The sequence below is a fragment of the Pseudonaja textilis genome, chromosome 3 (genome assembly GCF_049901715.1).
Source record: "Pseudonaja textilis isolate UNSWEBS1 chromosome 3, rPseTex1.2, whole genome shotgun sequence".
Classification (NCBI taxonomy): domain Eukaryota; kingdom Metazoa; phylum Chordata; class Lepidosauria; order Squamata; family Elapidae; genus Pseudonaja; species Pseudonaja textilis.
The window spans coordinates 14,613,673-14,626,736 of NC_141992.1; the positions used below are offsets into that span (position 1 = coordinate 14,613,673).

General features: G+C 36.4%; 1 protein-coding gene across 1 annotated transcript in view; it reads left to right on the forward strand.

Annotated features, from left to right (window-relative positions):
- The window catches only part of LOC113434536 (piezo-type mechanosensitive ion channel component 2-like), a 64,539-nt gene that overhangs the window by 12,145 nt on the left and 39,330 nt on the right, over positions 1-13,064 (forward strand). Inside the window, exons 9-20 of the mRNA XM_087928753.1 lie at positions 202-243; positions 1,177-1,205; positions 2,848-3,011; positions 3,484-3,660; positions 4,146-4,289; positions 4,763-4,963; positions 5,738-5,942; positions 6,128-6,229; positions 6,619-6,784; positions 7,653-7,896; positions 8,750-8,846; positions 12,514-12,676. Coding sequence (XP_087784879.1) covers positions 202-243; positions 1,177-1,205; positions 2,848-3,011; positions 3,484-3,660; positions 4,146-4,289; positions 4,763-4,963; positions 5,738-5,942; positions 6,128-6,229; positions 6,619-6,784; positions 7,653-7,896; positions 8,750-8,846; positions 12,514-12,676 — 1,734 coding nt within the window. The remainder of the gene's footprint in view (positions 1-201; positions 244-1,176; positions 1,206-2,847; positions 3,012-3,483; positions 3,661-4,145; positions 4,290-4,762; positions 4,964-5,737; positions 5,943-6,127; positions 6,230-6,618; positions 6,785-7,652; positions 7,897-8,749; positions 8,847-12,513; positions 12,677-13,064) is intronic.

A 13,064-nucleotide genomic window follows, 5' to 3' on the forward strand; every position in this document is an offset into this window, starting at 1 on the left:
TAGTTTCCTAGACCAATTGAGGTTTATCGGATGCTGCTGTCTGTTGAGGCAGATTATCAAATATGGGAGGGCTATAGAATATGGAAAGTGAAACCAGAAGGATTTTCTCTTTAAGGGATAGAATATCTTTGCTAATATGATACTGGCTTTCAGTAATTGGAATTGAATAGATACTGAGATTTATGTTCTGTTTCTCTCCAGTGACAAGCAAATGGAAATTCTTGTGTGTCTTTTGGCTAATAGGTGAGTTAGCTTTATCTCTTGAAACTTTTTCTTGCAAATGACACATTGTCTAGAAAAAAAAGAATGGTACAATTTCATGTAGTCTGTTTTTATGTTTCATATGCAACTTCTTGTAAACTATTGTGAAGTGTTCAGTAAGACAGTGTAAAATATGGTTAATACATAAATAAGAAAATAAATGTTTCCAGGTAGATCTGAGTTTGTGATGTTAACTCTTGTTTGCATTGTCAGTCATTTGTGTCTCTGACAGGCTTCTACTTTAGCCATGCATGCTTAACAGATACTAGCTATGCAAATCCTTTTCAAAAAAAATTCCACAAGGATGTGCATACATACATATGAAGAGTCAGCCTGAAGCAGCCTTTGAGGCAGCTGTGTAAGACTGAAAAAAGATGCAGGACTTTAATGCTTTGAAGAGATGCTTTATACATGCACTCCTTTGTGTTGTGAAACACTTTTACTAAAGGATTGGCACACCTTTGCCAGTTATTGATCAAGCTGAAAGCTAGCCAAAGTTAAGAGATTATTAACTTGCTTACTAGAGTTAAACCATAAGTACTTTTAAAACCCGGATAAAATAAACTATTGGTAAAAGTATGAAATTAGAGTCAGCAATTATTGAAATGTCATGTTCCAGGAAGGGATGCATTTCTGCATATTGTTAGGGTGCTGAGTGTTGCAATCATAAGTAGATTTACTTGAAGTAAGTGAGCTTGAATTCAAACACTCTTATTTCTAAATATATATGTAAATACTTGCACTATAAGATCCTGCTAAAAGAGCTGTAGCTCATTGAAAGGTTATTGATGTCCTTAACTGGCATTTCCAGTTAGATGTTTCTGGTAGCAGTTGGAAAAGTCTTTGTCTAAAATCCAGATTTTGGGAAATTCTGAACTGGCAATGTCACTTGTTTTTTTTTTTTAATCTTTTCAGGGTTAAAGAAACACTCCAAAAACTGCAAAGTGGGTGAGATTGAAATGCATAAAATATTAAATGTTTGAATCTGCTTAACCTTTGAAACCTATGCAGGTCAGGTGGACAGATTTTATCAGAAAAAAAGTTACCTAGACTCTGAACCATTCAATACTATAAAAGTAGTGCCTTGAATTGCACTTGAAAGTATATAGTTAATCAGTGTAGTACTGATTAACTATATGGGTCATTTCAATTTAGACCAACTAAGTTTTTGGTTGGTCTTTAGGACAGTCCTATGGAGAATGAGTTTATTAAACATATGCAACCTGACTCCCAGAAACTCTCGGTAGTTTAACATTTTTTAAAAAATATTTAAAAATAGATAAAAAATATAAGAAACTGCAAGAAAAAATGGGAAAAAAGAAAAGGATTCACAGAGGGCTGAGTGAAAAGCTATGTCTTCAAGGCCTTTCTAAATACCAGAAGAATCAAGGCCACTTGAATCTAAGGGGAATCTTATTACAGAAGACTGAGGCTGCAACAGAGAAAGCCCACTTCCAATGTCCTGAAAGTTGCGTTATTTAATCAGTAGATCCTACTGATTAAATAATGCAATGCCAGCTCTGCCAGAGTGGATCAGACACAATGGGAGACAGGTGGTTCCTCAAGCATCCTGACCCTTTGCCATGAAGGGCTTTACAGGTAGTAACCAGCGTGCCCAACACTGCCTGTGCTGCTGCATTCTGAACTACTGGTAGTTGAAGATACCGGATGGTTTTTGAGGGCAGTGCCATGTAGAATGCAAGTCTAACATTCCTTTTCTTTAGGTTTTCTTAAAATATTCCTGGAAAATATTTACTTGTCAGTCGTTATTGTCTCTCTCATTATCTGTAATACAACACAAGATGAGCAGCATGTAAATTTGATCAATAAATACACAATAAAGAAAAATAACTTTAAAAAATTACCTGAATGACCTAATTTGTATCTTGTTTCATTAACCATGCAATAGCTATTCTAACGTATTTTAAACAGGCTGGCTCCTGAGCCATTACAAAAGTCTTTTCCAGATGGACTGGACAAGTCTGAGAATACCACAGAAAATGGTAAGGTGGAAAAGTGAACTCTTCTATTGAAATATAGAAAATAATGGTTTGCTTTATTTTAATTCATTTGGCATTCATTTTGTAAATGTAATATTTTGTCTCCCAATCCCACTACAAAACAACATGGGTTTTTTTTTTTGCTGTTTTTTGATTTGAGGAACAAAATTCATCAGTGGGATGAATCTCCCCACTGATGAATTTCTGGCAGATATTCTTGGCTGGTGCAGATTACAGCATCACACTTTGAATCAATATTTCTCAAACTTGACAACTTTAAGGTGTATGAATTTCAATTCTCAGAATTCCCTAAGAAGCCAAGAGCGAATGAATTCATATGCAAATCCAACCCAGTTTAATAGTCATACTTTATTTACATAACTGCATATTTTCAAAAAAAATTACCAATATTTTAATCAAACTAATATTTTTTCCATGGTCACAGCAGTAGTTTTATCATATTTCTCTCTGCCATGTTATTCATTTATCCATTCATTGAGACATTTTTAAAGTGCAAACTTTTGAGCAAATCCCAGGTCCTTTTTCATTCTGCTTTTTTTTTTAAATCAATTACTTTTCTTTTTAGAGGTAAAGAGGAACAAATGGGCAGAAGAGGTAGACAATTTGGCACTTTGTCTTCTGAAGATCATAGCAATAGCTCAGGATATGCAGGTGTTTGCATGGAGATTTCTGGAGCTGCACATCCTTAAGATTGTGTCCACTTGCACTATCTGGATCACACTTCAAGAGGTTAGTAAATAACTATCTCATCTGGGAAATAGTTCAAAGGAAAAACCAGGAAGTAAGGTAATTCAGTCAAGAAAGCAGAACAAAATAAATCTGGATATAAATTTTAAAGAAAAGAACACTCCTTTTCTTCATGAAGTTGATTTGTTAATATTTAATGTAGATTTGCATTAATAAATTAATAACTTAGAATGTTATTTAGGTATGTTATGGGTTCTTCAAGTTAAAAAGGCTCTAAAATTTAGCTGTGATTATAGATATAGTGTGTTTCTTCATCAGCATCTTGATCTGTATATTATATATTGTACCTAGCTACAGATGCATGAAAAATCAAACTGCTATTACTATGACTTAGTTTGAGGGTAAATTTTCCAACCTGGATTAGATCATCTGCTTCGCTTGATCAAGACTGAAAATGAATTGTTTGCAAATATGTTGCTTTTTACTTTCTTTGCTTGTCTCCAATTTTCTGTAGGTGTGTTTGATGAATTATGTTTTCTTTATTGTGTGGACATTTGCTATTCCTTATTCCAAATTTCGTCTGTATGCCTCAAGAATCTGTACATTTTGGTCTTGTGTGATGGTCATCTGTAAAATGTTATATCAGCTAAAATTTATCAAGCCCTGGAATTATTCCTCAAACTGCACTCAGGTCAGTGTACTAATAGATCCAAATTCTCAAGTATTTTTTTTATATTTCCTTGAAGGTATTCCAGCTCCCTTAATCATATACAGAATGTTTTGCACATTTCGGATGATTAACTTAACTTTCTACAATTTGGTATCTTCAAGATATATTGGAATTGCAATCCCCAAATTTCCAACCTGTATGACTTATGATTAGTATGGAGTAGAAGTGGGGAGGTTTGAAGAAAATAAAGAAATGAAAGTGTATTTTTATGAAATAAAGCCCCCTTATTTTTTCCTTTGAAGGCTTTTTTGCCTGTTCTTTTTCTTTAAAAATGAAAACAAGAAGTACAATTGTATACTGTAGAGTCATTTGGCCAATGAGCTACCATATAAATTAAATATGAAGTAATAGAATTTTGAAAACAGAAGTATTTGGCTAATAGATGCCATATAAACTGAATGAATGAAGAATGAATGAATGAGTGAATAAAATGTCCATTTCTTCAGGATCTGCATTTGAATATAACTTACCATTCTATCAATGTTGATGAGCTTTTGGAGAAATCATCTTTGTACGTAGCACCAATTGACCCAGCACTTTGGATTGGAGGGCTGATGAAGTACAGTGACAATATTTTTCTTTCTCTAAAGGTAGGACTCTATTTAGCCACTAATATTATGGTAAGCAAGAGAATATTACAAAATGTATCTTTTTGCTTTTAAGACAGTGATTTTGAGATTAGTTCTTCTAATGAGAAAACTGATGTTTGCCTAATAATATCAGATAAACTTTGTAATATCATTTTAAAATTAGGAACAAGACTGATTCAAGACATTTTGCTATTTAAAACAGATGGTCTGTTAGATGTTCAGAAGCAGACCTAAATCATACTTTTGCACTAGTACTTGATTTCCATTCATCTACTATTAAGGAGGATCATAAGAAAGATAGTTCTGTCTTCCACCAAAGAGAATGATTCGTGAATAATGACCATCATAAGCAAGTATATAGTTGTCTCAGTAGGGTGAGCTATTGAAGAGGAAAAACATAGATGCTTTAGGTAGGTAGGGTACTTGGGGAACTGAACATTCTTATGAAGGATGTATTTTCCTATATTTCTTAGAACCATCTCACCATTCTGATTCTGATGGCTTTAGAAGCAACTGTGTATCGCCACCAATATTTTTACTGGACTCAGAATCAAATATTACCACCTGTCACAGGTAGCCTTTTTAATAATATTGGCCGGGAGAACTTGGACGAAGGGCTACTCAACTGCATTAAATACTGTCTCAACTATAGTTTTTACAAATTTGGACTGGAGGTGAGAAAATGTTGGTAAGAAAGGAGCATAACTTCTTGGTATTGGGGAATGAGACAGGCAGCTTAGAAGACAAAAGATGTTCGGTTTCAAGTAGGAAATAATCTGACGTGGCGCTAGAGAGCCAAGTGCTGTGGCAAGGTGAAGCTTTCTGACACCTGGTTCACATTATGGACTATCTCAGTTTATAGTTTTGGGAATTCAGAGAGAAATCCATCTGTCTTCCCTACAAACATGTAGATAAGACTCCATACTCCTGTCCAATGTTTTCAAATGTTTTGAGACTGATATCCACAATTCTTTAGCCATGTTACAAAAAAAATTCTCTTCTAGGCATGTTAATTGGGGACTCTGGAAGTTACAATCATAACAGACCTCAAAGTTACTGGATTAGGAAATACTGAATTCATCTATGTTGGATTGTACAGATGGTGAATTGCTGTCATTGGTGTATCAAAATTGCCCTTTCCCCTACTTGTATATAATTCATTTAATGAAGTACTATGAGTTTGTCTGTCTATAGAAGGTAACACACAAAAATGCCCATAGTGAACCATTGGTTTGCTTAACAACCACAGTGCTTAACAACCATCACAAGAAACATTGTGACGTACCAGTTATATAATCATCACAACATATGACCACAATGGGCAGACTCTTTATAGTTATATGTTGAGTACTACCTGTATGCAGATTCAGTTCTTGCACTCAGTGTTAAGTCCCTTCAGCCTGGAGCCATTGTAATGTTAGCTCAGTTGCCTCTTTTCCTTTTTTCAGATATGCTTTGTGGCGGCAGTTAATGTGATTGGGCAACGCATGGACCTCTATGCACTTATCCATGCAAGTTGGCTGACTTACCTGTTGAGCTACCGTCAGAGGAAAGCAATAGCCCAAGTCTGGCCAAAATACTGTTTCTTCCTTGCCAGCATTGTGGCCTTTCAGTATTTGCTTTGTATTGGTCTCCCACCTGCTTTGTGCCAAGGTGAATGCAGCACTGTGTGGGGAAGCAGAGATATGTCATGCGGAGGGTAATAGCCATAATTGAGCAGAGGGCTGGCTTTGCCACTGATGTTCAGCAGCTTCCTTTGCATCAAACTTATATGGACAGCAAATTTGTAAATTACTTTAAGAAGTTTTCTATAATGAGGTTGATCTCTTTGCTGGCAGATTATCCATGGAGAAGTTCCCATTGGTTGTTCCCATCAAATCTGATTAAGTGGCTTTATCTGCCTGATTTTGCTGAAAGACCCAATACTAGTTTTCTCCTGTGTAAGTATAATTTGGAAAGGGTAATATCTGCTTAATGAGGAAATGTAACTTATTTTTAGAGCATGGCCCTTTCTGTAATTGATAGCAAGATGACATTTTTATATGACTACTTATCACAGATGCTAAAAAGTGCCTTCTTGGAGAAACATGTTATGGTAAGAAGGTAGAGTTGAAATCTTCCAGATTTATTTATATATATAAATATATATATGTTTTCTGAGGTTCATGGTATTTGTATGTGGATCTTTGGTTGTTAGGGTTTTCTCGCGTAAGATTCAAAGTATCTGGCAACGCGTTTGCCTAGATACTTTGAATCTGTGAGAAACTGACAAAGATCCACAAATATATATATATTTACACACATATATAACTTTCCTTCTTTATGGCAGATGATTTCCTTCTTCTGCTTTTTGCTTCCTTACAATGGCAAGTTTTTGAAGATGAGGATCAGCTTGTAGTCAGGCTGCAAGCTGGAGATAACTCAGAGATTAATCAAGATTTGGGCCCAGCAGGTCTCAGTGAATTCAGTTGGGTACCAAACTTTATCCATTGCAGGTAAGAAATAAAGGAAAACATGTTTATGTTTGGGTTTTCTCCAGGAACAGACCAACTTTACAATATACTGTCCTCTAGATATGTAGGATTAAAGCTCTCATAATTCCTGGCTGGTACAACTATTGGAATTTGGGACTACTTCTTAATATAATGTGGATTTTTTTCAGGTATTGAGAGCAGTGCCAGCTCAAGGTATATGGTGCCATTAACTGGTGGTGCCACCACCTGCTAATGCACAGGTTTTCATTTTTAGAATAATTTGGAAGAAGTGGCAGCATTGGTGGCTCCTACATTTTGGGACCTTATGTCAACCCTAACCCTAACCCTAATCCCAAAAGGCCATAGTTATAAACAAACTTACTTTATACAGTGAGTGAATTGAATCAGCACATTCTGTAGAACCTATGGCCAATTCTGTCTTTGATTTCCTTGTTACTATACAATCTAGTTTCTATTAATTGTCAGATCCATCTTGATTCAGATTTAGGGCTGCCACAGTGGGGGATGGGCACGCTACAGGGAATGGGAGAGTAGTGAAAAGGGAGGACAGCTGCAACAACATTCTTTCATCATAGCTCAAGGTCAAGTCACTGGGATTTAGAGGGGAGTGACTGGACTTGGTGAGAGTTCAGAATTGAGGTGGATTGGAGAGTGTGACTTGAGAGTCATCAATAGGGCAGGGTGTGAGTTTTAGTGCAGAGGGCAGAAAATGTGGGAATTCAGATTCAGGTTTCCCTCAGATGTGCCAATATGACTTCTCAATACATTCTTACTTGGATGGACTTTGTCTCTGAGTGCTGAATTTGGGATGGAGAGTTTAGTTGGAACGCTGACATTAATTCTATTCTCATGATTTTCTTCTGAACAGATCTTATTTGGATCTGATGAAAGTGCTTATATTCAAGTACCTCTTCTGGATTGCCCTTTGCCTAATTTTTGTGACTGCGACAGCCAGGATCAATATTTTCTCTGTGGGCTACTTTGTTGCCTGCTTTTACTTTATGCACTTTGGACGAAGCCTTCAGCTGAAGCCCCTCAGAGACATTCTTAGACCATGGGACTACTTGATTGGCTACACTACTTTGGTTATAACAGTAAAGAATCTTCTTGCTGTACGTAGTGGGTTAATGTTTGTGATCAACTGGGTGAGGCTGGGCAAAAGTATTTCTTTATTGTAAACTGCCTCAGAAAAACAGCTATTCTACATTTATTTCTAACACTCTTTTAATTGGATGGAAAAAGATTTGTTTATTTGTTTTGAAATGGTGTTTCAAAAGATAGAAGAGTTTCTCATGTTTTTGCTCTTTTTAGATATGAAGTAGATATGGAGGTCCTGTTTTTTGGCATACAAATTGATTTTCAGAGATCTGCAATCTTCATAGCTTCTTATATTTAAATCTTAAAGGAATTTGATTTGATCCCAAGGACATTTTCTTAAGTAATTTATCCCACTGGGCATTTTTGAAATTGAGAAATTAGGATGGCTAAAGAAGCTTGAGAATGGTGGAAAGCTATGCAGCAGAAAACAACAGAGATAGCAATTCCAAAATTAACTAGGCTTCAAAGTACCAAGAAGAGAAATTTAAAGGAAATTCTCAAGTATTCTAAGAAGAAGGTAGAAAAAGAGAAATTTAAGCCTCTTTTTTAAGGGGTAATGAGAGAAATGTTAATATTTTGGCATAATCTTTAGAAATATAGTTTAGAACCACTGTTGATGCAGGAGCAATTTAAGTGCAGTACATTGTAATTCTCATTGGGAAATAAGACATGTTAGACACTGCTCATAATTCTTAAAGGGATGTAGTACAATTGGTTGCAGAGGTTGGGGTTATGCAGCTTCCAACATGCTTTTTCAAAATCTAAAAGAGAAATACATGATAGGTGGTTATTTCTGATAACTGATAAAAGATTTGGAGTCCTAATCCCTGCTAAATTGTTCTTTTTCCTCCCTTTTTTTCCCTACAGATTGGATCATGTGCATACCTTAATAAATTACAAATAAACTATTGTTGGCTAATTCAGACCTTTGCTATGTATTGCACAATACCAGGATATGAAGTAGGTAAGTGGGAAGCAATTCAATAGAAAGAGTGTCTTTTATTTATTTATTTGATTTATTTATTTGATTTGTCAATAAGTCTTTATATTATAAGGCATCCCAAATATTCCTAAAAGAAAATTATTTCTCCACTTTACTTCCTGAGTTTGTGTGTGTTAAGTTGTAAGACTAGGAGTTGAGAGATTCAAGTTCTAGTCCTCCCTTGGGCACAAAAGCCAAATGAGTGATTCTGGGGCATTTCCCTCAGCCTGGGGCTAGAAAGTCAAAATAATCTATCTATTGATCTGCACTGGACCTGGATGGTAGATTATGGTCTTTCAATATAGTGGTGTTAATTCTACAATACATTGGAGAAACAAAGCATGGCACGACATAGGAGAAAAAACCGATCAGGAGAGAATTCAGCAGTCCATCTGCGTTTGAAAGACAAAGGCCATTCTTTTGAAGACACTCTTTTGAAGACAGTCCACATTCTGAACAGAGAGGACTGCTGATTTGAAGAGGGGTCAAAGAAGCCATCTACATTGAAATTGAACAGTCTCTCAACAGAAGGGGAGGAATACAGTACAACCTATCACATGTTTACAACACTGTCCTTTCAGCAGTTCCAAGAAGGTTCCACACCCGTTTGCACTGTTCAGGTGACACAGATAAAACTCCAAGTGGCCTCAACAACTCTCAGAGAGAGTGTTGATAACAAGATGATTGCAAGAAATATAAATCCTTCTATTCTCCACATTCAGTCAGAACTAAAGAAGCTTCTTGGATGAGAAGTGAAACATCTTCAAGAAAAAACAACAAAAGCCCAGTAGCCTTTTGAAAAAGCACCTTTGAGTTCCCTTAGCATGAACACCTAATAGTATAATGATTATGACTCTTGCCATGAAAATAGAAATTTTAGTCTGAAACTGGCAGAAAAGTTTTTAATTATTATTTTTTCTTTCTCTAATCTTCCCATTTGCATGTATAGATGTCACCACAGGCACTCATGTATATATGGATAAGTACCACAAGTAACCAAAAAGAATATAAAATGTTGCATCTGGGGAAGAAGCTTAATAGTAGAATGTTTGATTTCCATGCAAAAAATCTTAGTCTCAATTGTTCCTAAGTCCTTGGAAAAATCTTAAAAAGCAGTGGCCAATCACAGTAGATAATGTGAGGGCAGCTAGATAAGAACTCTTATCCAGAATAAGACAGATAATTATTCTGAAAGTACAGGTGAAACTCGAAAAATTAGAATATCGTGCAAAAGTTCATTTATTTCAGTGATGCAACTTAAAAGGTGAACCTAATATATCAGATAGACTCATTACATGCAAAGCAAGATAGTTCAAGCCATGATGTGTCATAATTGAGATGATTATGGCTTACAGCTCATGAAAACCGCAATTCCACAATCTCAGAAAATTAGAATATTGTGAAAAGGTTCAATATTCTAGGCTCAAAGTGTCCCACTCTAATCAGCTAATGAAGCCATAACACCTGCAAAGGGTTCCTGAGCCTTTAAATGGTCTCTCCGTCTGGTTCAGTAGGAAGCAAATCATGGGAAAGACTGCTGTCCTGATAGTTGTGCAGAAAACCATCATTGACACCCTCCATAAGGAGGGAAAGCCTCAAAAGGTAATTGCAAAAGAAGTTGGATGTTCCCAAAGTGCTGTATCAAAGCACATTAATAGAAAGTTATGTGGAAGGGAAAAGTGTGGAAGAAAAAGGTGCACAAGCAGCAGGGATGACCACAGCCTGGAGAGGATTGTCAGATAAAGGCCATTCAAAAGTGTTGGGGACTTTCACAAGGAGTGGACTGAGGCTGGAGTCAGTGCATCAAGAGTCACCACACACAGACGGATCCTGGACATGGGCTTCAAATGTCATATTCCTCTTGTCAAGCCGCTCCTGAACAACAAACAACATCAGAAGCATCTTACCTGGGCTAAAGAAAAACAGAACTGGTCTCTTGCTCAGTGGTCCAAAGTCCTCTTTTCTGATGAGAGCAACTTTTTCATCTCATTTGGAAACCAAGGACCCAGAGTCTGGAGGAAGAATGGAGAGGCACGCACCGCAAGATGCTTGAAGTCCAGTGTGAAGTTTCCACAGTCTGTGTTGATTTGGGGAGCCATGTCATCTGCTGGTGTTGGTCCACTGTGCTTCATTAAGTCCAGGGTCAATGCAGCCATCTACCAGGAGATTTTGGAGCACTTCATGCTTCCTTCCACAGATGAGCTTTATGGGGATGCTGACTTCATTTTCCAGCAGGACTTGGCACCTGCCCACACTGCCAAAAGCACCAAAACCTGGTTCAATGACCGTGGGATTACTGTGCTTGATTGGGCCAGCAAACTCACCTGACCTGAACCCCATAGCGAATCTATGGAGCATTGCCAAGAGAAAGATGAGAGACATGAGACCGAACAATGCAGAAAAGCTGAAGGCCGCTATTGGAGCATCCTGGTCTTCCATAACACCTCAGCAGTGCCACAGGCTGATAGCTTCCATGCCACACTGCATTGAGGCAGTAATTGCTGCAAAAGGGGCCCAAACCAAGTACTGAGTACATATGCATGCTTATACTTTTCAGAAGTCTGATATTGTTCTATGTACAATCCTTGTTTTATTGATTGCATGTAATATTCTAATTTTCTGAGATTGTGGATTTGGGGTTTTCATGAGCTGTAAGCCATAATCATCTCAATTATGACAAATCACGGCTTGAACTATCTTGCTTTTTGCATGTAATGAGTCTATCTCATATATTAGTTTCATCTTTTACGTTGCATTACTGAAATAAATGAACTTTTGCACGATATTCTAATTTTTCGAGTTTCACCTGCAATTGCCTATACTCATTCATCTGTTGTGCTCCTTCATGAGTTTCAGATTGATACAGATAGCTGGAAACTTCTCCACTGGTACATTAAATTATGAGAGCCTTCATACATAGTAATGTAGGTTTGCTATACAAGATTTGATTGAATTTTATAAATATGTTCTATAGATTCAGGAGATTCGTGTTGCCTAAGCAGAAAAGCAAGTTTTTAAACTCAGATCAAAAAGGTTCTGTAGGATTAATAGAGACTATCAAGAATTCCCAAGACTTTAGACTAGATTGGAAATTGAAAACATATCCTGAAAGAAAACAATGGTAAATCTTTTCTGTATCATTACCAAGAAATTAGCAACTTTATGTTCACCAGTAATAAAGTTTAACTAAAAGGACACTTTCCCTTAAATCAAATGTATGGAAGGTGATAGCTTGGATTATTTCTATGCAAAAATATATTCTCTGTTGAGGGTTAGAGTTACTTTACAATAGGATATACTTTGTAGTTTTGTGGAATTTTATCCATATAATGTGATAGAGAAGCCGTAATGAATTTATTTGTTTTGTTTTGTGGATAAATAAAAGTAAACATAGTTTGTGATTTGTTTTCTTTGGGAGAGCTAAAGTTATCTTTGCTATCTCTGAAAAATAATTTCATTCATGGTCTCCACAATATTCACATTACATTGCACAAAATGCAAATTTGTATAAATCTGTTAATATTAACAACAGCAAGAGCAGCAGCAACAACAACGTGATTCTTCCTGTAGGGAAACTGTATGTAGGGAAACTGTACATTTCCAACTTACCACCTAGAAAAACAAGTTTGTATATATTGTTTCTGCACAGATCCACCTAATAATGAGATATGTGAATTGCCCAAAAATGAAGCAGGAATACTGTGGGATGCAGTATGTTTCACATTCTTGCTGATTCAGAGAAGAGTTTTTATGAGCCACTATTATCTCTATATTGTGACTGATCTCAAGGCTACAGATTTCTTAGCCTCCAGGTATTTATAAACAATATTTGAATTTAAAATATTGCAATTGTTTATTGTAAGTGGAGATGGAAACAAGGCTAAAGATGGGAGATGAACTGATGTAATTAACATCTAAGCAGATAACTGACATGGAACTAAGTGGGATGTTAAAGCATCTATTCAATGTCTGGAATACTCTACCTGACTCTGTGGTTTCTTCCCCAAACCCCAAAAACGTTAACCTTAGACTGTCTACTATTGACCTCACCCCTTTCCTAAGAGGTCTATAGGGGGCGCGTGCATAAGCACACCAACGTGCCTACTATCCCTGTCCTATTGTTTCTTTTTTTTCTTATTCGTAATCCATTTCATGTGTTCATAACCATGTTTATACTTATACCTGTTATCTAATAATCGC